The sequence below is a fragment of the Hypomesus transpacificus genome, chromosome 13 (assembly GCF_021917145.1).
Source record: "Hypomesus transpacificus isolate Combined female chromosome 13, fHypTra1, whole genome shotgun sequence".
In the NCBI taxonomy this organism is placed as follows: domain Eukaryota; kingdom Metazoa; phylum Chordata; class Actinopteri; order Osmeriformes; family Osmeridae; genus Hypomesus; species Hypomesus transpacificus.
Window position 1 is genome coordinate 10,119,137 of NC_061072.1, and position 26,846 is coordinate 10,145,982.

Genomic DNA, 26,846 nt, shown 5'->3' on the forward strand with positions numbered 1-26,846 from the left:
CTGATGAAGCAAGTTCCTTACCCTTAACGGACATATTTATCTGTATCATAACAGCATCACATGTGGCAGGGATGCTAATGCATGGGAAACATATTCTAGCTATTAATTGTATGTCTCTGCTTTCAATTGACCCTTTACTTTTTTACCACCCCAGTTGATGATGATCCACAGTGTTTTGTTTCTCACAAACTGCTTACATCGACACTGTTAGTGTCACATTTGTTTGTGTTTGTGATCTGAGTTCATGATGGAGTGTGGGCATGTTTAAAGGGGGATCCTAATCACTTCAATCGTTTCTCTTACAACCACATTTTGTTCGGTTCAGTTCTACTAATTGTTTTCTTGGTACCTTTTCTGTGGACTGGGTTATGTTATCTTACAAAGCAGGGTAACAATTGATTGAATACTCGAGACCATTGACATTGATATCACTCCATAAGTTTACGATGTGTTGATATAGAGGAGTAGATTATTTGAGAGGTAGACACAGATTTATTATTTGTCGGCCTAATGCAATTGTGATTGTATGATGTAGCCTATTTAACAGTAGCGGTTACACGTGCAAATACATAGGCTATTCTTTCATGTGCTTCGTCATTGGGTGTTTAGCAGCTGATGGGCGGGGTCAGAAGAAAAAACAAAACAGTCAGTTCTGCTGAGCAGCATTCACCACTGCTTCACCGTGGGAACTATGTCGCAAAGGTGAGAGGGACAAAACACTGGACATTAAATCGGAAACAGATTAGAAAAGTACCAACAGCACTTTATTTTGTGAATTTCGACGTGTTTATCTAAATGACAACGAAGTACCACGGAAAAAAACACACTTTGACGGCACCATGGAGAGCAAAGGCAGCCGCTGTAAGATCGTGGTGGTCGGCGATACGCAGTGTGGCAAAACTGCACTACTCCATGTATTTGCCAAAGACTCTTACCCAGAGGTACGTCATAATATAGAGTATTTTTTTTAAACGTTGTAAACAATATTTCATTGACTGTCATAGCCTACGTTTAAACCCAAACAGCTGGATGCGCTTTTACGCAAAGCGCGCAGCAGCACCTTAGCCTACCTACAGTACAATTAAACGAGATTGTAACCCCCAAAAGTTTTTATTTCAACAGTTTTCAATTTTAGTGAGTTTTTCTGTGACATGCTGACTCCTTAACAATTGGATATTCACCTGCAACAACTTTTTTTTTAAGAGAGACTTCCACTTTACTTAACATGAAGACAGTACCAATGAGTCAGCTATTGTTGATATTTTTACATCGTCCGAGACAGCGCTATAGACATTTTCCAATTGTATTTTTCATAGATTATGCGTTTAAAAAAGGTCTGAGTACATAATTCTATTGTAATGAGTGGTAACTTTCTCCTTTAGAATTATGTTCCCACGGTCTTCGAAAACTACACGGCCAGTTTCGAAATCGACAAACAGAGGATTGAGCTAAACATGTGGGACACGTCAGGTAAAAACTATGATTGTTTTCTCGCAGTTGACACATAATAAGATATTGACAGTGAGCCGCCATGATGGCTTGTATGCAATGTCCACATTTTGGTAGGGTACTCGTTTAGCGCAATGCATTATTGTGTTCAAGACATCAGGAGTGCCGAAACATTACCAGCATCTAGTAATGTAAATATAAACCCATGGGAACATTTAAATACATGTCTGTACAACAATACATTATGTTTGTATTTATTTATAACAACACTTTACATAAAGTGCTCAACTACATTTCCGCAGTACTAAATGGTCAGATATTGAGGTTTAAGTTCTCCTTCCATCAAATAACAATAGTAAATTTCCCTTCCTACCACCCCTAACGCCCCAAAACCTGTTCCAAAATAAGTGGAACTTGACAAAAGATACATTTGCAGAATCACAGAAGTTATGAAGACAGCAGGATAACTAGACAACAAGAGTAAACTAGAGGCTCAAGTGCTTCTTTGCTTGGGAAGTTACTTTTATTAGTTATATAACTACATTTCACTGACAACCATTTCACCAAGCTATAAGGATAACACCAATGATGAGTGACCGCACCAAAAAGGAATTCACCTCATCTGAAGTAATGTCATTGTCACCGATTGGTCATGGTGCCCCACCTAAAACTACGCATAGACTATTAACTGTCATCAGGGAAATATTTGACCCCTTTTTATGTAAACTCTTAAAGGGGAAAACAACAAAACAATAAAATAAAAAAAATAAAAATCCTTGTTACTTGGGAGACAGATGTTAGAACATATGTCTAGTTAAACATAGGGCTTATCTGGGAATATCCCAGTAGACAGGTGTTCTGTCACCCACACCAGCACTTCCAGCAGTTACAGTGACTTGACACACAGATAGGACAGAGTAAATGGAGGTAGGAATATCTGGTCTTTTATGTTTATCTTGCTTTTGTGTTGAGTCAAGTACATTTTATTGTTAGGTAAAGAGTGCCATAGAATGAATGTGTATACTATCATCGCCGATGATGATGTGATCAGCAGTGTTGTGCTTGGGTAAAAATGGTGTGTCTGTTTTGTTTGTAAACACGTTTAAATACGCAAAGGTGACAATTCCTCCACATGGCTGAATGTGTGTGAATCTACAGACATAGACACCCGCTTAAACAGTCATGTGCAGACATGCGTGAGATACAGCCAAGCGCGTGAGTGTATATGTGCTGGCTAGAACACCAAGCTAATGTGTTAAAGTAGCCTGGCAGCAGGAGAGCAGAAGAAGAACGAGGTCTGTGTGTGTGAAGGTGTGACAGCGTAAGGACTGGAACATCAGGGCCTCTGATACGTAGGCTACTGTAACACTGTTACTGAAAATCCAGTGTGAGACGCAGACCTGGGTTGCCACCACTGAACGCAAACCCTCACAAACCCCATGGGTCTGTCCCAGGATCTGTCATACTGTCGGCCAATATTGCTTTAATAATTTGGGAAAGTCATCATTTTCGTCATTTCCGATTGGTCCTTTGGAGTCACCTCGTTTGTTTCGGCATTTCACACTCTCCGTTCAGTTCCTTCTGTCTATTGGTCTTTCTTTTTCATTCCCCTCACTCGTCCATGTACTCCTCTTTTCAACCATTTATCTCCCTTTGTCCTCTCACCATTTGTTTCCACCCTTTTGTTGCTGTCTTTCTCTGTTGTACCTCTCTCATTTTCACCCTCCTCTCTTCCTCTCCCTCGGCTTTCTGTAGCTAATTAGTGAGTGAGGCCGCGGCAGGCTGGCTGTAGCAGCTTTAGGACTACTGTCGGCTGCAGGGCTGGTGGAGCTGAGGGGAGTAGGGGAGAGAGTGGAGTAGGCAGACGGAGCGGACAAGTGCAGTGGACTGACGAAGGGTACAAGTATTCAGATTACTAGAGTGGAGTGAGATGGAGGGCTGTACAGCCAACGTGTGAACTGAAGTGGATGTTGACTTAAAGTCGGGATGCGCCGCTGTTTCTTATCATGCAATGAGGATGTAAAGTATAGCAGGTGCAGGCTTTTAAACCTGGGATGTCCACAGCATCACACCTCATTCAATAGAATCATCAAGACATTTCTAGAAATCGAGGCGAAAAATTACAAGATATAAGTGGGCAGACCAAGTGGAGTGAGGTGAATAGAGACAGACTGTATAATGTGGAGTGACTTAACAGGTATTAAAGGTAAGCAAATAGGGGAAACATGGAGTGGGCTTGGCAGTCTTAAAGGACGAGCTAGAGGTGCCAGCTGCTACACTGGAGCCAGAGCTAGCTTTCAGAAATTGAGTGGTAGTAATTAACTGTACACTTGTAACTCCTTGCTGCCTCACTGACCAAACACTTGCCCTCTGTCGCCTTCGTTCTCCTTCTATTTGTCACCCAGCACGTCAGGGCATCAGTCTCTCTCCCTCTTCTCTTCCTCCTTCACTTTCACCCGCTCCTTGATTGCCCTCTGTCTCTTTTCTCATGGATTAGTTATCTCTTGATATCTCTCTCCCCCTTCTCTCTTTCCTCCCCAACACTCCATCCTCTCGTACTCTTGCTTCCTTACCCCTCGTTCTGAGTCTAAACAAGGTCAAGAGTCCCACTCTGTTGGGCTAATGCCTCTTACCATCATTACGCTTGATTAGCCTAGCATCGCCCCTAACTCCAACTTCGCCTCATCTCACCATCTCTGTCCCTTCCGTCCACACAGAAGTCCAGATGGAGCCACAGTCACAATCCACATTGCCACAGAAAGCTTAAACTAATCTGTTTATGCATTGTGACAAAAGACTGACACATCCACCAGAGAAAGGAGGCGGGCACTTGGCACAAACCATTGATCCATCGCCATTATCTAACAATTCTACAAATTGAAAAAGGCCCCGTGGATGAGCTGGTGGATTTGAGGGCGGATTTGTTTGTGTATGTTTGTGTTATTTTGGGTGGGTTGGTCAGGGATTTATCTGCAATTCTGTTACGTACAGTTTCAGTATCTGGCTTTTATTAGAGTGGTTTGGATTATCTGATGTTTACATTGCAGTTGTCTTGAACTGCATTGAATGATGTGTAAACAAAATTATGAAGGGTTTCAGTATTTTAATAACACAACTAAAAACTCATTCATACCTCAAATTAAACTATAACATTCAAAAGCATCACCCTTAAATAATTGTGTTTAAGACACCTGTCCATCCACCCCACAATTAATTGTTAACCATGTCACAGCTTACATTAGATACTGTAGGAGAAAACCTACACAAATGAGCAAAGTTGAGTCTGAGCAGTCGAATCAAGACCAGGAACTCTCATGCTCGTCTGACATTGCCGCTAAGGAAGTGCTTTACTAAAGCACTTCCTCCACCGCCCTAGCCTGCAGCCTAGGTTCTATCTTTGCACAATATGTCAGGGAGATGATGGATATCTAAGCTCTCTGATATACTAATGTGGCAACAAAGTCTCTCACAGAGAGCTGTCATGAAGCAGAACCACCACGCCCAAAATACTGTGTTTGTATGTTTAATAAGATCATGCTAAAATACAGTACTACCTGAGTCTCCTGAATCTGCAGTGACATTCACTACCAGCACCCCTCTGAAGGATTTGGGTCTGGATTTGATCTAAGGGGTCAAGGAAACTGCCCAAACACATATACACAAACACTTTCTGTCTCTCTATCTCAGCCACACCTACCACAATGTATAGATTACTGCTGTTATCCAAGCACATCCACTCTCTGTCTCTCTGTCTCTCTGTCTCTCTTTCTCTCTGTCTCTCTGTCTCTGTCTCTTTCTCTCTGTCTCTCTGTCTCTCTCTCTCTCTCTCTCTCTCTCTCTCTCTCTCTCTCTCTCTCTCTCTCTCTCTCTCTCTCTCTCTCTCTGTCTCTCTCTCTCTGTCTCTCCTCCCTGTTGCATTGCACATGGTGAAGAAGACCCACTCTGGTATTAGCACACAACACATTATCATTAATTCATGAGGTGGTTTTATGACCCCCCTATCAGATGTTGACTCCCTGAAAGCACACCCTCATGCACTCAGGGAGACAGAGAGGGGGAGTGGCACCTGCTTCCATTACAGGAGCTTAGCACACCCATTTGTATGTGTGTGTGTGTGTGTGTGTGTGTGTGTGTGTGTGTGTGTGGACTTTCAGGTGTTTGTGTGTGTGCGGGGTGGGGGGGGGAAGAGGACAGACACACACATGAAAAGTGCTTCTAGCTGTGAGTTTCTAAGTCAAAGTGCAGTGTTGTGGATAAACCAGGTGTGTGTGTGTGTGTGCACGTACTCAAGTTGTATATTACGCTGGCTGTGAGTAAGTGCTTGGGTGAACGAGAAGAAGGAAGAGGAGAAGGGCAAGAAGTGTGTGTGTGTGTATGAGTGTGTGTGTGTTTACATGGATGTGCAAGTAAGCAAGTTCCTGGAGGGGAGCAGGCTCTCCAAAGTGCTTGTGACTGAATGAATGAAGGTCACGTTAAAAGCAGTAGACTGATAAATGACTGTCAGAAAGTGTGTTTACTGTGAGCCAGTTCTGTCTAGATGGTCTGATACTCTCCTGGTCATAGAGCCCATTAGAAACTCAGGGAACATTGAAAATCAATGGGCCAGATGCTTCCTCCTCTCGTCCTCATGGGAAGCACTATCCATCTCCTCCCAACTCACTTGATAGACCCTCAGAATGCTTTGAGACACACACACACACGCACACGGACACACATCTACTGTATATAGACACACAGACTAAGCCAAAGAGGGCCACTCAAGGGCTCCATCCGTCTCTTCCACAGACCCCAAACCCATTCTGTCCCTCATTCATAATTCAAGACATTGCCCTGACCGCACAGGCCTATCCAGACAATATCGAGCCATTACTGAGAAAAGTTGTGGGAGATCTACTGAATTTCTTTTCGAAACTGTAAAACCAGATTCACAATAATTTCCTTTTGTTTCGGTTCCTTTTTTTATGATTATTAAAGTTAATGTAAATGGATGAAAAACAGGATACTAAAAGGCACTGAGTGGTTTATCAGATCAATTATTCAAATGGAGTAACACAAGGAACATGATACAATGATATGAAATGCAGAACAATTTTGTATTGCTTCTGTGCAGACCACAATGTTGATGTGCAGAAGTTTATTGAACACGAGATCTCTTGTGGTGTCGATACTTGTGACGGTTGCTCTGCTTCTGTGGAACCACTTTCTTCCTGGCAGAAGCAGAATCTGCTCTGGGATTGACCCAGCCCAGCTGGCTGTGGTGCATTTTTCTGGCTTACCTTTCACTTTTGAATTCTGTGTAGAGATGTCCTCTGGTTCAAATAATTGTAAGATGGAAAAAGTACAAAACGTGTATTCATCTTCCAGCACGACACGCGTGCAGGGAGCGGTGGGACTGAGAACATTCACACACAGACAGACATGCATGCTGGAGTGTCCAACGAACACATTTGATCTTTGTATTTTCCCATCCATGCTGTTCCTTCTTTGAGGGCAGCCCACAGCAGTGGACAGCCATGTCAGCGGGACCCGGGGACAAATTCCAAGTGCTCATGTCACCGTCAGGGACAAGGCAGAGAAGATTTGTTCTGTGTTGCATGTTTTTGTCATGGGGTTCTTTTTGTGGAGAGAACCCATTTGAGTAGGGGTGAGAACATGCTAACCACATAGAGCGGCTTGGTAGATAGCCCACGTGAGCACAAGCAGGCCTGGACACAACATGTCCCCAGGGCAACAGTGCCCCACCCCAAAGGGAGTAGTGCTATCTTTCCTTTTTGCTCAACCAAAAGTGTCATATGCTAGTTTTTTTTAGATCCATTTTTTTCTGTGATTATTCTCTCATTTTAATGTAACAACTGTAAGGTAAAACTCAGTGACCGTCACAAATAAAAAAAACTAATGGTTCTAGAATATCCTGGGCCTAATAATCCCTTAAAAGGACCATTGTTTACGTTGGTTACACATATTTGTTTTGCTGATTATCCATGGCGCAAACTCATCCTGGATCATTTAAATTGATGTTTCTCAGATTCTCTGGATGGTTTGTGCTCATAAACTGTGCAGTACGTGTAGTGTTATCTACAAGTCATCTGCTTATAGTCAGCTGTGTCTGGAATATGAAGCGCTTGTCAAAAGCGATTGACAGTCTACGGCATTTCCTTTCCTGATCTTAACACCTCAGTGGCATTTTCTCATTTTAATCTGCGGTGTACAAAATGGAAAACATGAAAATAGGGAAGAAAGAAGATGTCAGACATTAGACTTTACATGTGAAAAGGACACAGGACTGAAATTGGAATGAACTTTCTGGACCACGGTGTGTGTGTGTGTGTGTGTGTGTGTGTGTGTGTGTGTGTGTGCGTGCGCGTGTGTGAGAGTGTTCCATTACAGTGCTAGCCCTGCAAAGTGTGTGAATATCCTGCTGAGATTCTGTTTCTCCAATCTGTGATAGTTTCTGTGTTAAGTGAACCAAATTTATTTCAGTATGCTAATCCTGTATGGCTAATCTGACTATTAGCTGCCTTGTCTTCAACCAGTTTCCCCCTAGGTTGTTTTCAAAGCACCACACTGTGTCCATATCTCCTTCTGTACTCATGATTTCCATGCAACCTAACAGGATGTGTACAGGGCTAAAGCCCAGCAGGGTGAATTTATATCCAATCAGGTAACGTCCAGTAAAATGAATGAAATCAATAGTTTGGGACTGTGAGGTTGCAAACCTTGAGTCAAAGATGGTTCTGAAAACATTAAATTGGGCTTCAATACAGCCATATAGCTCAGTTACCTTTGAAAATATAAAGGCAACTGGTAATGGACTATTTTCAGTTTGGGCTTACACAACCCACTGCTTTGGAAATGTGTCTTATGGTCAGGATGAGAGCATGTACTTTCAACCTTCTCAACCCTATACAGGTGTTGTGCTCCAAGGTTTTACACCATTACCTGTTTTCATAGCAGAAGAAACAGCCTTTGGAGGCATCGGTTAATCAGCTGTTTAAACTGCAACAGGAAATACCAGTTAATCCACTTCCTCATTGCCAAAAAGAGCTGCCAGGCTTCCAATTCCATCAAGGTGAATCATTTATGAGCTTTTGTGTACAAATGTTTTGGAATTGAATCACTGTTTGTTGCATGTCAAGACAATACACTGCGCTTTTCTCTCTGTGGGAAACAGATATAGCCAATTAACTGTCACCTCAGAGCTCTGTGCATGATGCGCATTAAAGCATATCACTTAAAATGTATTTTTACTGGGAAACAAAACACCTAATGGGAGACAAAACGACTACTAAATATAGGCTAAACCCTGTCAAACACAGTATTAAAAAAACATATTACATAACAAAATCAGGGAACAACACATGCTGCCAATGCAGAGACCACGGCCAACCATCTGAGGAAAAAGACTACCCAAAGAGAAGAAGAATGCACCTTGTTAGAATCAAACACATGACAACCCCATGGAGTGTCATAGGATGGCTTGGCCATTTTCAGTTCATGCGTGGCTGCATACTGCTGTATACCGTACCATACCGAAACACACCACTTTGACATTTCACTAGGCATATACCTGAAATTAGATATAATCTATTCAAGGCTATAAGGGTAGGGTTAAGGCTATTACAGTGCTTTCATATGTAGTCATAGAGATGCTTTCTGCCCCTGTTGCTGATTATTTTGGCTTAGTTGTTTACTGACTGCAGTATGAAAGTATATTACAGCAACAGCATTCTTTCCTCAACCTGGTTGCATACAGGGCAAACCAGCAGCATTTTGAAAATGAAAACGGGGTTATAAAGAAAGACAGATGGACTGCCGTTTAAATTACATATGTGCTTCGACAGCAGGCTTGCCCCCAGAGAGTGTCAAACCACAAGTCCGAGGAAGGGTCAAAAAGTTAAAACATCAATAAACATTAGCTTCTGTTGATGAGCATGGATTAGGTCAAGCCATGCCACCATGAGATCAGGGACTGTGTGTGTGTGTGTGTGTGTGTGTGTGTGTGTGTGTGTGGGAGAGAGAGAGAGAGGTGTTATGTTATTGTTCACTAAAGTTTTACACAAGCAAATATCCTATAGCCAACAGCTTGCATCTGTTCATTAGGTTTCCACACAACATTGTGAACATCAAGGAAGCCCCTGAGAAAACTGTCCGACTTTCCAGTTTGTTTACATCCTTCCATTCATGTTCAGAACAAAGATACTCTTTCTTTTCTGCTCAGGTTGCTACGATACTGTAATGCTACCTGAAAATGTCTGCTGCTTTGGCAATAAAACACAAACACTGGTGTGCGCGATAAAGTGAATCAAAAGCGCATAAACAAAGAGAGATAAATATCTCTGTCACAGAAGGCCACAGTACTAAATAAGAAGCACACTTAGTTTTAATGAAGCTGTAAATCGAAGCGGATCCTCTGTCATCTTTATATGTTATCAAACAGCTACTGTTCACAGGCTAATGCAACGGCCATTTTGTTGTCAGCATCTTGTTAATTATCTTTGACTTTTATGGGAAAGAAGCTTCCTCCCCCATTATTTCTGCTTGAAAACAGAAAGCAAAGGTAAAGAGGCATAAATTCTTTTTTTATCATTATATAATGCTGTAATGGAATTTCATCAACCTATTTTTTAGCATTCAGCATGTCTCATTTCTGCTGTGTGTTCTGGGGAGTGGAACACATTTTAATTGTTTCTATCAAAAATGTTTTTCCTCAACGGGCCCTATAAAGTGTGAATTGGCAGTTGGCAAAAAAAAATTACAGAAAGAGTTTTATTCGCCATGAAAGTTTGCACATACAAGGAATTTAATTTGTCAGGAAGGTGCATACATTAAACATATAGGAATCTTAAAATGTTAATATGTGGACTAACTATACTAAAGGTACAAAGTCTAACTAATACTAAGGGGATTTAGAATAAAAAATATACAATAGAAATGTAAAGTAACCAAATAATTTACAATATAAAAATACAAAAAATTGTAAATAGTACAAGCATTGTTATGCAACAATAAATAAATATCTCCTAATTAAAACGTAGGTGGACCAGCAGAACCCACTACAGCTAAGCTGAGCCAATTCCAGAGCATATTCTACATCTTTCACAGAAACAGAGCAAACGTCGCAAATACCGACACTGCTAGAGACACCCGTGTTCAATAAACTCTTAAACATCTCAAATCCTCCATTTGAGTGATAGCAGAAGCTCCTTGCACATCCACATTGTGGTCCACACAAAAGCAATAAAAACATATTTCAGCATTTTATGTCAGTGCATCATATTCCTTGTTTAACCCCATTGGAATTTTCCACTTGATGTGCTCACATCTAATAAGCCACCCAGCGCCTTTTAGTATCCTGTTTCTTTGTTCCCATTGACGTGAATGTAATAATCCTTGAAACAGGGAACAGAAAGACTAGAACAAAGTCATTTTGGGAACCTAGTTTATTATGGAAGAAATTAAGCAGGTCTCCCAAAGCAATCTCACTCCGTAAAGGGTATGTATTGTGTAGAAAGGAAGTCATGTCTTGTATTATGAATAATGAGGGAAAGATCTCACTGGTATGTATAACTATAGCTAGCTGGTATTTTTCCACATTCAGCACGCACAAATTTTTGCTCAATAACTACATTAGTCTGCATAGTTTTAGCCTATATAGCCTACTGTAGGGTTTGCTTGCTTACAAAACTGCTGGCTATGCAGTACTGCAAAAGCCTCTGTGTACTGTGTCCCTTGCCATTGCCCAAATTGGATCAGCGATATTTCAGAAGTGGCAATAGGTAGTCAGGGAACAGTTTTATAGTAAAATCTCAAATGTAAATTTTTGAAACAGACAGGCAATGAGGTTTAGAGTGTTTAGCTGGTTGACAGTCATTTTGGTTCACTTTGCGCCATGCATTTTTTATGCATGTTTATTAATGTTTGAACTATAGCGTCTGGTGCTGGCACAACACTTTTTGGAAAAAATGTACTCTGCACAAACTATTTTTACCTACTGAAATAGATACATTGAAACAGAATGCACTTAAGCCTTCTCTATCTCTTAGGCTTCATACACTTAAATATGTTTTAATACCTTAAATGATTTATCAGCAACACACATTCATTAGTCTCCTTACCTCAACAGAAGACATGACACTAGTTTGAAAGTCGTGGTACAGTAGTTCACTTTTTTCCCCTTCGGTCATTTTTTCATTATTGTGTCAAAAACGGGCAAGGTTGCATAGCTAGGAGCTGTGCTGCAGCTGGCACAAGGAGAGTCCTGATGCCAGGGGGTGTATGGGGACCATAAGGAGGGCATGGGGTAGAGGCAGAGGGGGGTGTAAGGGAGCCATATGGGTATGTAGCAGGGTATATGGGGACCGCGAGGGGTCCAAGTCCCTGTTGTGTGTCTAATGTGAACAGCATGGGAGACAGTCCAGTGTGCAAGAGACTCCTGCAGGCCTCACACTGCGACTGGTCCAAAGGAGCGGATTTAGGAACGGGAGAGTTTGACACAAAGGTAGAGGGAATGAAAGAGGGAGGAGATGTGCGGAGGGGAGTTCTAGCTGTTTAGCTGCTGTGGAGAAGGCACCCATCTCTGTTCCACCTCTGTCCTTGCACTGTGCAGCACATCCACCTTTCTCGTCTAATCTTTCTTGATCTTTTTCTGATCCACACTTCCCTCTCAGTCTGTTCTTTTCTCTCTTTACCTTGCTCCCCAAAGCCCCCTTTTCCTTTTTTCTCTCTCTGCTATGAATCATCCTCGTTTGCAATGTGCTGGAGAAACCCTGGAGACTCAGGAGGTTAGTCAGGGAGTCAGACCGTGTAGAGAAAGGGTACGGCCTTTAGTTTGACCTTTCTGGTCGTATACTCTCTTGTCATTTTCATTTTGACCACATCTCCACATCTCATACACAAGCATGCCCACGTCTGTCTGAGCTACATCTGTCCCTCATTAACACACTTCCTGGCAAGAGCTGTTTCTAGCACACAGTGAAATGGGCGAGTCGGTTTGTGTGAATAGTTTGCTTGCAGATGTTTAACTGCAAAATAAATGTGTGCATGAAGGTGGTTTTGGTAAAGGTATGCTGTTCCCTTCGAGCTTGCATCCTTTTGTTTAGATGCTAATTACATGAGGATGTTTGAGATCAGTTCATGTCAACTGTATGTGGTTTGTATATTTGAGGGAACCTTAGCTGTGCCTTCCACTTAGTGTGTCAGATCGTTTAGGGTTTAAGTCCAGTTTTTTATTGTGTTCACTTTAAAATATATTTAAAATAGCAGTGTGTGTACTGAACAAAATGGGCTGTATATTCAGTGTTTGGCATGATTTTCAGTGTTGTGTTCTGACTCTTTGTATCCATGTATAGGGATGCGTGGGAGGCATGTGCCCGTGCTGGCATTTGTTCAAAAGTCTGTCTTTGCACATTCTAGCCCAGACAGGTTTTTGTGCAGTGCCCAGAGTCATGTGAGCAGTGACAATGGGACATGGTATGGGTGACAATAGAGACTGCGGTGGAGGGAATTGTTCCTCTTACACATTCAGCTATCCCCAAGAATGTGCCTCTTAGTGTCCCCTGGCCAGATCACAGGGGGAGGGGCTCCCCCCTCCTCTCTTTAAAATGCCATTCTAAAATAAAACATGACAAAATTACTCATAATGGTCTAATAATCTTAGTCAGTCATAATGAGCAGGTATGACAATCTCAGTTTTGTCAGATCAGACATTTTCACAACACTGTTGTAAAAACAAAACAACAATCTTGTCAATGTAGAAAATATGAATAAATATGAATGATGTGTTTTTGTGTACCCGCAGGTTCTTCCTACTACGACAACGTTCGACCGCTAGCCTACCCGGATGCAGACGCCGTCCTCATCTGCTTCGACATCAGCCGACCAGAGACACTCAACAGTGTACTGAAGAAGGTCAGTGCACTAGGTGCCCATGTCAGACACTGGCTCTAGTTCATTCAAAATAATACTCTTAGGCAGTTGAGGAAATTGTGTTCATTGTCAGTGATGGATTTTGCCGTACTAATCAGGTCAAACTGTCCCTTCAACGATTTCCAAAAGTTGATATGTGTGTGTGAGGAAATGTGTGTGGTAAATATGAGAGAAAATTCAAATAATAACAATTAAATTCAGATGAATCACAATGGTTTCTCAGATCCACAAACTTTACGTGACAGCTAAACTCAAATTGAAATTATTTTTTTCTATTGGACCGTACAAAGGAAAGTGGTCTTTCAGTGAGTCACAAGGCCAAAGCCCCTTCAGCAGGTCACAGCATTAATCAGTTCTGGAACGGCTCGTATTCACCTTTTGGTTCAAAGGCACAAACCCCACTGAGTGTGTGGCGAATATCAGAGATGTGGGAACCCGGTAGGAATGTCTTTCACTGTGGAGTGGACATTCCTGTTGTCAGCTTCATTGCCCACCGATGACATCATCATTGTAAGACTAAAAACGCTTGATTGTTTTTGTACCAAACAATACTATCAGTTTCGTTTGGGGGTCCACTTGAATCCCAACTTGACCCCTGACCCCTATAGAGATACCCAATAATCTTTAGCCAACAGGCCTATGGGTGTTGAATACCCCATTTGACAAAAGATGCCTACAATTGGGCTCTTGACCTAGACAACCTTTCAAGTGCCAAGCATGCCATTGTGACATGGTCTATCTATTCAGGGCTTTGATTCTAAACATTGGCTAACTAGGAAAAACCACCCAAGAATAAAAAGAAAAAAAACGAGTGTTTTTCCACATTTTATGAGTGCTTTTGTTTTGGTTATGTATGTGTGGTCATTGCATCACATCCATTTTCTTGTAGAATTAGCTTTTGTTATGAAAATCTCCCCAGTAGTTTTCCTACTTGCCCCTGACCTTTTTCATTTCCTCTCTTTGTTAACCTACCTTCTGTACCTTTCACAAGAGGGCATCAATCCCACCTCTCCTTCAAGTCTTCCAGGCCTTCAACTAAACTTTTTTAGCCAATATCACTCTTTCTCTTCCTCTTCCTTGGAGGCATGAGCAGTATGTAGTCCATAACAATATGTATTTTCTCTTTGAACCCTTCTGAACCCTACATGTTTACCTGGCCACATCCTTCCCATCACCCTCTCTATCCTCTATATTTACCTTCACTGCCCTCTCCCTCTCTGTCCTCATGTGGTTTCAGCTTTCTCCAGTGTGAAACTTAGACTCTTGAGAGTGATGATGTGGAAGCTGTTGCACCCTGCCCCGAGGCTTGCTCCATGAGTGGGAGAGAGAAACAGAGTCAAAAAGAATAGAGGAAGACGGGAAAAGTGAGAGAAAAATAGCGAGTTAAAGAGAAGAGCGGAAGAACGAGAAGTGTGTGTGTGAGAGAGAGAGAGACAGGCTCTCTGCAGGCCCAATACCAGCCCTTCCGTTCAGTACACGTCCTGTATTTCCCACAGTCACTTTTATTAATATTGCCTGGGGCCAAGGGAAAGAGGACTAGCTAGCTGCTTTCACTATATTGGAGGGTTATATAACAGAAGCTGTGTTGTAATCACAGGCTTGATCAACTACTGGCCTCTGTGACTCTAGGATGTTACCCAAGCTAAGTTGAGATAGTCCTAGTTATGTCCTGTAATATGGTGAATGGATGTGCACACCGGTGGGATAAATCTGTGTTGTTTTGCGAATATCACGTCGCAATTTTGAAGTAAAAGGATGAGTGCAATCTGATATTAAGATAAAAAAGCACAGTGTACTCAAACGAACAGTTATGCACATCATGTATTAATGCAAATCAATAATATGCATTGGATCTAATAATAAAATAATATAATTAATATATCAGTAAACCTATTTGATTCTCTTGCCTATGACAAAGAAGTTCTTACATGAACAATAACTGCCCACAGCCCCTCCTTGTTACAAGTGGTCCTCTGTCTAACTGATAACAGCCCTCAGTGAGTTATACAACAAGCACAGGGCTGTGACACAGACACCCAGAGAGAGAGGAAGCCTCTGTCTACAGTATAAACAGAGAAGTATCGTTCAAAGTGACTGCCCGTGCATTAGCATGAAGGAATAATGAAAGCAGTCAGATAAGGGAGAGAAGTGGAGAGAGAGCGAGGAGAGGAAGGAACAGAATGAGTGAGAGAGAGAACACTGTCTTTCGGTCCTTATTGTCTAGCTAGCTCGTGCTAAATAACACTACTCATTTGTTCTGCTAACATACTCATTACTGTGAAGAGCCAATAACGTGAATGGTCATTCTTTTCTGAAGTCAACACGACACGAGATAGTCACGCGACAACTCTCAGATGTGTATTGTGCGGCGGTGACAATGACTACATTTAGCTTTTCCCAGATGTGGCTGTGGAAAGCAGTATTAGTGTGGATTTGAATCCTAGTTACATCTACTATGCTGCATGTATTTCTAACAGTGCACAACATAAATCTGATGAGAAACTCTTTTCTCACATGGATTGATACCTGTCTTGGTGTGCTTGTCTGACTGATTCTGACTGGTTCTGTCTGTCCTCCGTGTTTCCACACAGTGGCAGGGAGAGACCCAGGAGTTCTGTCCCAATGCCAAGGTGGTTCTGGTGGGCTGCAAGCTGGACATGAGGACGGACCTCAACGTGCTGAGAGAACTGTCCAAACTCAGACTCATCCCTGTCACTCACGAGCAGGTGAGAGATACTTTCCACAACTCTCTTTCCGCAGTTGCCCTTTGGGATGAATAAATGACCTACCTACCTAACCTCTTTTGTCAGATATGTTTCTCATCTCAAGGGGAACACCTGTGTAACTGAATCTCAGATCAAATGCTGGATAAAATACTTACTGCTCAGTGTGTCACATGTACTAGTACTGGACTAACTGGAAAAACTCAATGGTAGGAATGCTGTTTTACTGTCATGTCAAACCTGCATCCTACCACTGTCATAAGTATGCCACTTGTCAAAACAGATCAACGAGCAACATTTCCAGCCAGAGCCCAAGCATAAGTACTGGCCCAGAGGGTCTTAGTTCTAATGGGACTGTTTTATTCTGTGCCAGTCATTTGACAGTCCTAGACTGATGAACGTCAATTCCAACAGTGTAGAATTAACAGGTTTTGTAATGTACAGCAGTAGGTGCCCTGTGCAGGCGAATCCACTAGATCCTCCAGGATGTGTGCACCATCAGAATGACAGATTAACGGAGCTCAAATACAAAACACACTTCACAATGCTAGACCATGTACCTGTTAATGCTACACAGACTCGCTCCCCTCCCCCATTCTACTCTGGCATTAATACATAGCACACCCATAAGGTTGTATTGTAAAGACTGCAGACCACCCGTTAGGAATTCTAATGCAACTTGCTGCAAAGAACACACTCAATATTTTACTTCTCCTAAGACAGAGAACAGCATGTGATTGTACTGCTCAGTTCCATTTAGCTGACACTCTCATTACCCTTTTCCCTCTCAATCCTTTCACACAACACTGCTGTTGTATGGCCTTTTTAGACAGACACATGATGGCATTACCTTACCAGGACAGTTTTTCCATTGTTTCAACAACATAATTTCACTCCAAGAGAACGCACTGTGAACCAACAGAAGCATGAAAGTTACGCGGCTAACTAAATGTTCTTTAAAAATATTACAAAAAAAATAGCAGAAAGATGAGAGGGTGAGAGAGAAAAAAGATGCACAGTGGAATAGTGTCATTGGTTTATCCACATCACAATAAACACAGGCAAGTGTCATCAAGTCATTACCACAAGAAGAATGTTATATGTTGTAAATTCTTCCCATCAGATTAGTTTCATCCAGATGTCTCAAACAAAAAGAATAGACAAAAAATACTTTAACTTGCTTTAATGTATTGAAATAGGCCAAATGAAACCTAAATGGACTTGACTGGACCTACTATATGATAGAAATGAACCAATTCCACTACATTTCCTCTTTGTTTTAAGATAATCTCTTAAATGGCCTCCGAGCTAATAACATGCAAGAGGGTGAACCATCTCCTCAAAGACTTCTATTCAGAGGCCTTTTTGGCCTCTAACGAAAAGCAAATGGCAGTAACGTGTGACTTCCACGCAACTGAACGTGTTCTCTCCAACAAATTCAATCCCAGGGGAATCTGGGCAGTTACAAGGATGAACGTTGTGTGAACTCACGCCTTCTGCCATAATCTGCTTAGGGTCAAAACAGAGAAGTGTCCGTCATCTCTCTCAGTGCCCGGTGATAGAGCCAAGGCCTTACTCTGAGTTCAAGTTGGATTTGTAACCAGAAGCAGGATAATGAAGCTGAATGTTTCTGAAGGAACGAAAGCTGAACGGATGTTTTTTCAACACGACATGGCACATGACAGTAACAGTAATTGCGGCTGTTGGATGTGCTTACAGTGTCTCCTTTCATCTTTAATCAAGTCGCTAAAACCGTCTGAGCGAGTGAAAGATACAAACTGTGTGTGTGTGAGAGTATGTGTGTGAGAGGGACTATACGAGGAAAACAGAGTAACGCAGGGTGAGATGCAGGGAGACCTAATGACCTAATGATCAGTCTCAGAGAGTAGACTTGGTTTTCTGCTCCAGTTGGACGGCTCTACGGCTCCTGAATAATTCAGAAGACTGTATGAAGGTTTTCCTTTCGTCTCTCTGCCCACCTTTTGAGTCAGGCCAACATGATTAGGTTGTATTTCCTTTTAATATAAGTTTAATGATGATTGAGGGGAGACAGGACAAGGCTCTAAATAGGGCTAAACATAATAGGCTTCAGTATGAGAGCTATACAAGACAATAGTTCATGTGTAGTTTTTAAGACTGTTTACCAAAAACTGTGTGAAAAGCGGTGTAGACCTAGCTCTGCGGTATACACATATATTTTAAGTTTATAAAATGTATATTTATTGCTAATGAAAAGTACTTGGTGCTATTATTACCAGACTCAGTGTAACTGTAGTCAGAATATTCTACTCTGCAAAAGCACTACTGACAGTTTTGTGGTTTCCTTGTTTCCAGGGCACCGGTCTGGCCAGGCAGATAGGGGCTGTGGCCTACACAGAGTGCACCTCCAAGTACTCTGAGAACAGTGTCCGGGACGTGTTCCACGTCACCACGCTGGCGTCCGTGGCGCGCGTCCATCGGCCTGTGTCACAGCTCAAACGCACCGGCTCACGGCGGGGCCTCAAGCGGGTATCCCAGCAGCCTCCACGGACTGAGATCCTGGAGCAAACCCCCGCCATCAGAAAGGATCGAGCCAAGAGCTGTACGCTCATGTAGGGACGGACTGTACCAACTGACCCAGACGGTGTACAAAACGGACATGTATATGACACGCAGAATTTTATTTATAGGTTTTTGTTTGTTTCTTTTGCACTGCAAAAAAAGACAATGAAGACAACAAGGATTGCAATGCTGAAGAGTGAGAGGACTCGGTTCATCATCGACAAATGTTTCCTCTTTTCCCCTTGTATAACTGTTTCTCTGTACGTGTCTGGGTCGGATCCTTGCCACATCATGGCCACATTTTCTAACAACCACACACATAAGAGCAAAATGAAAGAGAAACAAACCCCAACGAGAGATACTACTGTAGCTAATTCAAGAGAAAACAAGGCAAAAAGGAATGTGAGGGGAGGAGGAGGAGGAGAGTTCTAATGAGATTGATAAGGGAGCCCTTTCCATTAAGTTGTTTCCTGTCTTCAAATGCCATTTTCTGTGTCAGTGTTCATTTACAAGCACAAAATGATGCACGCAAAGTGTTAATATTTAAATGTCAGGGAATGCTGTTATCGTCCCATTCAATCTATTGAAATAAAAACTGGATGGTTAGAAGCCCAGAGACACAGAATTACAGGGCTGATGACACTAAAAACCACAAGTGCTTTCAGAGGAAAATAAGAACAAAAAAATAAGACTTTAATTATCACTCACCACTAAATATTGATGTGTTTAAATAATTGTACAAAGTAAATAATAATGTTTGCGAGACATTGCAATGTCGGGATACAGGGGGCTGTTTAGCAATGTCTTGTTTGTTTGATCCAGAAATAAAAAACACACCTGCTCTGCTACTCTATGTACATTTTCATATTCGAGATTCATAATGAACTACTGGTTCCAATAGAAACACTGAAGGAAAGTAACCAGTAGATCTTTACATATAGTGATCTAGTTTCCATCTGGTCTATTGCTCTCCACAGTTTATCCTCATTCCCCCTTTGTGTCCCTCCTCACCCCTCCCGTCCTGATCAGGGCCCCCAGCCAGTTCCTGCTTCCGTGAGCAGCGGCAAAGTGACATTTCACAGCGTCACTATGATGTCTTCATGTGCTTGTGAGTGCGAGGTCACGGAACACTGGCCCGGGGCAAGGCCCGATCTGCCCTCCAGTCCACAGAAGCTCTCTGGGAAAACTGGTTCAGACAAGAGCTACTGACAACCTGCTACCCTGTCGGCCTTTAGCCTGAAGTCACAGTGTAATCTCATGACCAAATACTTACTATTCGTAGTATGTCTGCCTATAGCATTTCCAAGTTGTCACTTTACCAGTCAGTAAAAGAAAGGTTTGTCCTTAAAAAATATGACATTTATGTGTTTCCTAGCTAAATAATGATGCTAGTTGTCAGTTGTATGGTAAGGTGATGTGAATTGTCAGGGATGAGAGACTAGGAGCCCGCAGAAGGGAAATAGCTCATTCTTGCTGGATGCTTCAGTAAACATCCAGGTGAGGAAGGTATCTTTGAAGTCATTTTGCCCTAAGTGCCCATAAAGGGTCTGTAGCTGTTGAAACATCATTGTTGATGATGTAGAGATCCTGAATTATGTCATCTTCCTTAACGTGAGCTCACAGGTAATGTCCATGTTTAGCCAACACAGTCATCGAGGGGTTATCCTCCAAACAATAAATTTCCAAATCCCTCTTTTTGCTTGTCCTTGTTGTTGCTTTACCGCTTCCTCAATGTCACCAGACACACACAGCCCTAAGCAGAGCCTGCATTAGCTCTAGGAGATGGTGGACCTTATTTACCTCCAACATAAACACACACACACACTCACACTCACCCAACACAACAAAACGTCTTTGTCTTAAAACAACTCAGTCTGTTTTAAGACGAAATAAATTGCATCTACAGCTCAACCAACCTCCGAGAGCTTGTTAAATGACCGACGACATCACAGCTGAGAGAACTTCTCCAATCCAACCAGCGTGATGCCAACTCACACATACAAATACCATACCATGAATTTTCTTGCAGCAGTACAAGTTTCAGGGACCACGGTAGCTCCTACCATAGATGTTGTTCCTTGTAGTCAAAGGACCCAACGGACCTGCTCCCTCGTGTGTTCAGAGCCAGCACCTCAGCCCCGTCTGTCACTGTGGCCTGACACATCCATCCCCCTGCCTGCGGAAAGGGCCACATTCCTCCCATCATCCCCCCAGTCAGGCCACAGACTCAGCCACCCGGTGAATCACAGCCTCGAGTCAACTCTCATAAGCCACTGAAGTAACGTATTTTACAAAGTGTGATACGTGTTCAGAGACGCTGGCAACTCCATTAGCAGAGGCTAAAATTAGACTGTGCATGTTGGAAAGACATAGCAGGTGAATCATTCCAGTAGATTAATGATAGTGATGAATTAGTAATGGTTCTGTTTGTCTTCACACATACATGCCTACAGTGAAGACCAGACCTCTTTAAACTCCATCTTGCCAGAGTCAGCTGTTTCTTTCCTTTGGGTATGGGTCTTACGGTACAGGCTAATACATGTTACCCTCTAGTAAGATACACACCAGGAAACCCACAGTTCCATGTCCTGTCACTGAGGTCTTCGCTCTGTTTCTTCTCTTCCCCACTGGCTTGGACACAATGTTTAGTACAAACCACTGCAGTGGTGCATCTCCCCTGCTGGAGGCCCCTCATTCTCCAGCTTGATACAGGGCTCCTGCTGTCTGGGTCCTGGGCGCAGGGACAGCTTGTGGTTCTCAGGAAGCTGTCTGAGCAGAATAAACCCCAGGGTATTGCAAGCACCTGCATGCAGTTTGTTAAAGTGGTATACAGAGGTAGAGGACAGATTACCCAGCTAAAACATGAACTTTTCTTGAACTTAACTGCAGTGAAAAACGTTTTGGGATAGGTTTTGGGAAGGGTCACCGCAGTGTTTAGTTTTGGTTTAATTGTAGAGTACATATTTAGTTTAGCAATTGTTATATCCTGCCGGACAATCATAGCCTCCACACACATGCAATATATGCATAATCAAAATCACACACCTAGCCATCTACACAAGCTCACGATGGTGGTCCGTCTTTCATTTTAATCCCACCATAAGGTTTGACTGATCAGTGCCCACACTGGCTCAGCCCTCCTGCATCTTTAATGGACTCTCTCCTGTTCGCATTGTCAGCTATAAAACTACAACCTAATGTCTTCTTGGCCTCAGGAAACAGATCTAGGATAAGTCTACTCAATTAAAATCTTAATATTTACCAATTGTGACAAATCTAAATCCGCTGAATTTAGATCTCTGAAATTGCGAAATGAAACAAACTTCATCCCATAATTAAGATGGCCCTGGCTATGACAATGTCATGACATGATTGCCGTGTCTACGAGAGAGAGTGAGGCATTAAAAATGCATGACCCATTTAAACAGCATGTAAAATTGAGCAGATTAAAAATATATGTTGCCTGTGTCCACAATAGTCTGACTCCTCCTTCTGGTCTCTCCACGACAACGAGGCACAACGAGGAGGTTCTGGGTCCTCACACTCACACACACACTCTGACACACACACACTCACACACACACACACACACACACAAACACACACAATTTCACATGCTAAGTTGACTGAAATAAATGGGATATTTAAATGTGACATAACTTTTGTTTGTGTTTGAGTGTGTTCTGGTGAAATATTACAAGGGCTCTTTGATTGCAAACCCAATGATGTAAAAGAATAAAATCATAGAACTTGTGATGTGTGGTGGCTGGTGTTGAAGAGCTGTTTCAGCAATTATTAGAGGAGCGCTGACATGTGGAATTGCATTACCAACAGCCATTTCTAGTAACGGTTTTACGGACGATTTTGTGGAAAGGCTCTCAAACTACACCTAGTCATTTTATTCAATTGTGTCATATTCTATTTAAACAAATAAGCTTGTTTAGGGGCACCATTTCATGTTTTTTGCTGATTCACAGCCTTTTAGCATTCAGTCCGACACAGCAGTATCCTTTGAGCATTACAATGATCGTTTGAGCATATCAGTTGTAGCCAAGGGGACATTGTGTAAAACGCTGCAGAGAGGTTTGGTCCTGCTGTCATGGAGGACAAACAAGTGGAACGTGAGCCATCAGGGTCACTACGGACAACTGCACTCATTATTCACAGTTGTGACACTTCTTACTCTTATGTAGGAGTGTCTCAGGTGCTGTCTTCCTCTCGCTCACACACACACACACACACGCATACACACACACAGGCTAATGAGAAAAGGTTTAGAAATGGTCATCCCAGAAACAGAAAAGCAAGTAGATAAACCCATAGAGGAGAGACAGACAGACATCTGTTTTTACATGAGCAGCTCAAGTTCAGAACTTAAAAGACCTCTCTCTCTCTCATACCCCAACAGTGGTGTGAAAAATGCATGTGAAGAAATATTCATGATCATCTCACTTTGGGCAAGTGTACTGAAGTGTGCACTCGTCTTATCTGATGATTGAACCATGAATGCTTGCGCTACGATTTGAGGATGCAGGCGTTCAAAAAGTGCTTTATTATGCAGTAGTAGTTTGCTCTGTAAAGACAACAACAAAAAAGCGAAAACTCTCAGTGGAACACTAAACCTCTTAATTGTTTTGTCAACAACTCCTCTGACTCATCTGATCTCACCTGGATTCGAAAACAGGGTCACATTAGATGTTTACTCAACCATACATGTTAACTGTTTCTTAATGGATGAGAGGATTTGTTAGGAGAGTACAGTTTATACATAGAATGTTTCTGTTGCTTTTCTGTTGTCGTTGTCATCAGAGCTCTGGGGTGTTGAAACACGATACTGTAGATTTTGCACCCGGATAATGAACGTTCTTTAAGTACAACACCACATATCATTGTTGTTTTTATATAGTAAGCACTTGCAGTTTTTTTTCCCCATTTTGGTGAACTACGTTTTATAGACCTAAATCGGAGCCAGCTCTCCATATTGGGGCCAGGTTCAAATCTTCCTCAAGACCCCAAAAAAGTCCTTAAATGAAAATGGAGTAACTAATTCAAGTCTGCATGTTGTCAAATGGCGAATGTCTGTCTGCCTTGAGGCAGACCACCTTCAAGTCTCAGTCAATCTGTCGATGGAGGAACTGCTCACACACCAACACTAAGCAAACTCCAACACACGGCTTTTCTAAGTTTCACACACACTTACACACCCAAACATTCCAGATGGCAAACCAGATTGTTCTCTGCTAATTTCCCATGCGTACTGTTTCTACAGAAGCACAATCAACTAAGGGACCCGTTGGTTCAAGCTTGGACTTCACAACAATTGCTACACATGGAGCCACACAAACGCACACACACACAAGCAAGGCCACACTCTTAAACAATATCAATATTACCACATATCTAAGAAGATGGATCCCAAGCGGGTGTGTGAATGGTCATGCATGGTTGTCAAATCACGTATTGTTTATTGGGCAATCTTATGACAATTACACAAAGCTCCTTTCTTAGGGATTCAATAACAAGCGTTTTTCTGTGTGGGGAACAGGGAAGGGACTTCCCAACTCACTGCTCTCCAATAAAAAGCTTCCAGTTTTTCTCAATCTAAAGACATACTTGGTTTTAGGGGGCATGTATAAAGGGTCAACAGCAGTTGTGTGTTGACCCATTTCAATACAGCCATTGTTGACTGGCCCTTAAAAGTTACTTATACAATAAAGTGCCACTAATACTGCTGATAGGATGACAATATGCAGCTGTTAAACTGAGGACAAACAGAGTAACATGGAGGGTAAATTCCCAAGTACCAAGCAAAGAATTCATAAAGAAATTTCAGCATCATGTTTTTGCATCCTACATATTATTCATGATCTTGTCAGAGACAATTATGCTGCATCCACACACTCTGGTTTTCTGTGACTGTTGCCATTTGAACAAGAAGCTGGAAAAGAAAACAAATTGAAAAATGAATGTTCCGTTCTCAGGCATGCCAAAGCGTATAGTATACTTGACATTTAAAAGCCCTCAGAGCTCAAGTTTTGACATTAGTTAGATTTTCTATTTTCTGCCATGAGTTACTCTACTAAACTTAGTGGTGTTAAGATGGAGGATACTGAGTTCAATGAATAAAAGAGGCTACACTGGAACATCCAGCCAGCGGTTCCTGAAGGTTCTTGGGACCACGGGCTTCGTGCTAAGGAAGGTTCTCCTTGTGAAGGAGGCAGAACAAGGCAGCTTCTAGCTCCTAAGAAAAGGTCAAGAGGTGGGGACAGCAGGGATCCCAGGCCTGGCTGCAGGGTGGTAGGGAGCCGTCCCTGGATGGTCCAAACTGAAACATCAGTGAAGATTGTCTCCTGGCTCCTGAGTCTGTACCCTCATGGCACCATCGGAGGCGCTGCAGGCAGAAATGCCCAACAGATAGACCAACTTGTGTACAGGTCAACAATAAGTGCTGTTAAGGGTAATGGTTTTAACCGGCTGTTGTGAAAAGCTCATGATTGGCTTGTCGTTCTGACCCCAAAAAATTTAAGACAGTTGATCTAGTTTTGGAATAAAGGTAGGTTCTCAAAAACATTTGGACTCATCAACCAAATCCTTAGCACCATGTTCAAGGCAAAATGAACGTACAGTTAACAAGACGGAATCATTTGTCTGAAGGCATTCGTGTGTGTGCAGATGCATGTTACCACATTTTTCACACCGCAGTTTATGACTGCTTGGTGAAACCTCCATCAACAGGTAATAATAATAAACTTGCAGGCTCAGATCGGGTTTCACCAATCAATAAACCACCTGCAAAACATCTCTAGACGCACGCACAAAGGCTCATAATAGATATTTACTGTAACTTCAACCCGGAGTACACAGTAGGTAGGTAGAGTTCAGTCAACTGCAAGGAGAGAGAGTAGGCTAGGGTCCTTAAGGCTTTGGTCTTCCATCGTAAGTGCAGTCTACCATGATCGAACAAGCCAATAACCAAGTCTGTTACAAGTGTCATGTTTCTCCAAATTTAGCATCCAGAAGTCATGTCCTTCAAAACTCTTTCATTCGTTCAAGTCATGTACACACACATAATTAGACTAACATACAATGAGCATACTATACCTACTTTAATTTCAATGTCTAATTGTTTAAATGTTTTTCCTACGTCATTTAGACAAAAGGGGTACAGTGTGTTTTCCATTCAAAGGGATGCAAGTTTTGTCCCATAAAGGGTCCAAGAACACAATACAATATTTCATGACAGCAGTCACAGCACGTCATTCTCACTTAATATGCTAGGCTTGTCTCCTGTCTTACAGACATGAGAATGCCTCTAGAGATCTCCTAAAGAGCCTTAGGCCAAGTCTCATCAGTATCGTTAATCAGTGTCACGCTACCCACATGCCAAGCTTCAGGTGGCCCATAAGTGGCATCGCATTGACAAGGACGGCATCCATTTTCCTCTGCAGACAGCAGGAACGAATGACATCTTGTTGACAGTTCATTAGCCATATCCGTTATCTTTTGGGTTGGGAAGAACATTGGTTGTTTATGCTGGCTTCTGACAGTCCAACAAAAATGATAGCTTTCTGTGTATACAGGTGAACATGCTGTGTGAACACTGAGGTAAAATCATACATTTGTTTCTTCCTTCTAACTTTCAGGTGTTAAATTATATTTACCAATATGGAATACAATTGGCCATACTTCAGAGTGCAACAGGCCCATGCTTATGGACCAGGGCTTGTCTCCATGCACTGGCCCTTCCCCCTCAATCTCATCCTCTCTCTCCCCAATCCAACACATGGACTGTTCAATAATTCAGACGAACGCTTGCTCTTGGCAAAGCCTACTTCTGCTTTCTCTTCTCCCTCAGTGCAGCTGCTCTTGTTTGGGATATCGAAGTACAATACCTGGACGTCTCGTACACATGCAGCAGGACTGCAAAGGGGAATCCGAAGGGTGAGAGTGAGGATTTTGCAACAGGGCCTGAATATGGCGAGGGCTTACATCAGCTTGAAAATCCATGAGACCTTGAGAGGATGCAGCCCCGGGTAGTCAAGCTAAACACAAATAGCTTTCCCTAGCAACACCCACATCAAGGATGCACTAGATTGTCTAAGATAAAAGGGTTTCAACCTTGTCAGAATTGTTTGGTGTTGCAAACGTCTGTCTGAGAATATTGTAATACAATGACAGACCGGGGAGCCGGTGCCTCAGAGAAACGAG

The 26,846-nt window shown here is 42.3% G+C and overlaps 1 protein-coding gene across 1 annotated transcript; it reads left to right on the forward strand.

Annotated features, from left to right (window-relative positions):
* The first annotated feature begins 653 nt into the window (after nucleotides 1–653).
* On the forward strand, nucleotides 654–19,486 carry LOC124475879 (rho-related GTP-binding protein RhoN-like). The gene is made up of 5 exons (XM_047032725.1): nucleotides 654–941; nucleotides 1,383–1,470; nucleotides 13,247–13,356; nucleotides 15,966–16,100; nucleotides 18,432–19,486. The coding sequence occupies exons 1-5, from the start codon at nucleotides 840–842 to the stop codon at nucleotides 18,690–18,692; spliced, it is 696 nt and encodes a 231-aa protein (XP_046888681.1). The 5' UTR covers nucleotides 654–839; the 3' UTR covers nucleotides 18,693–19,486.
* The last annotated feature ends 7,360 nt before the right edge of the window (nucleotides 19,487–26,846 follow it).

Excerpts from the sequence above, each read along its gene's own strand:
- LOC124475879 (XM_047032725.1), top strand. The coding sequence starts at position 840 with ATGGAGAGCAAAGGCAGCCGCTGTAAGATCGTGGTGGTCGGCGATACG. Across the intron at positions 942-1,382 it reads CCAAAGACTCTTACCCAGAG|AATTATGTTCCCACGGTCTT; the intron begins GTACGTCATAAT and ends TTTCTCCTTTAG. Across the intron at positions 16,101-18,431 it reads TCCCTGTCACTCACGAGCAG|GGCACCGGTCTGGCCAGGCA; the intron begins GTGAGAGATACT and ends CCTTGTTTCCAG.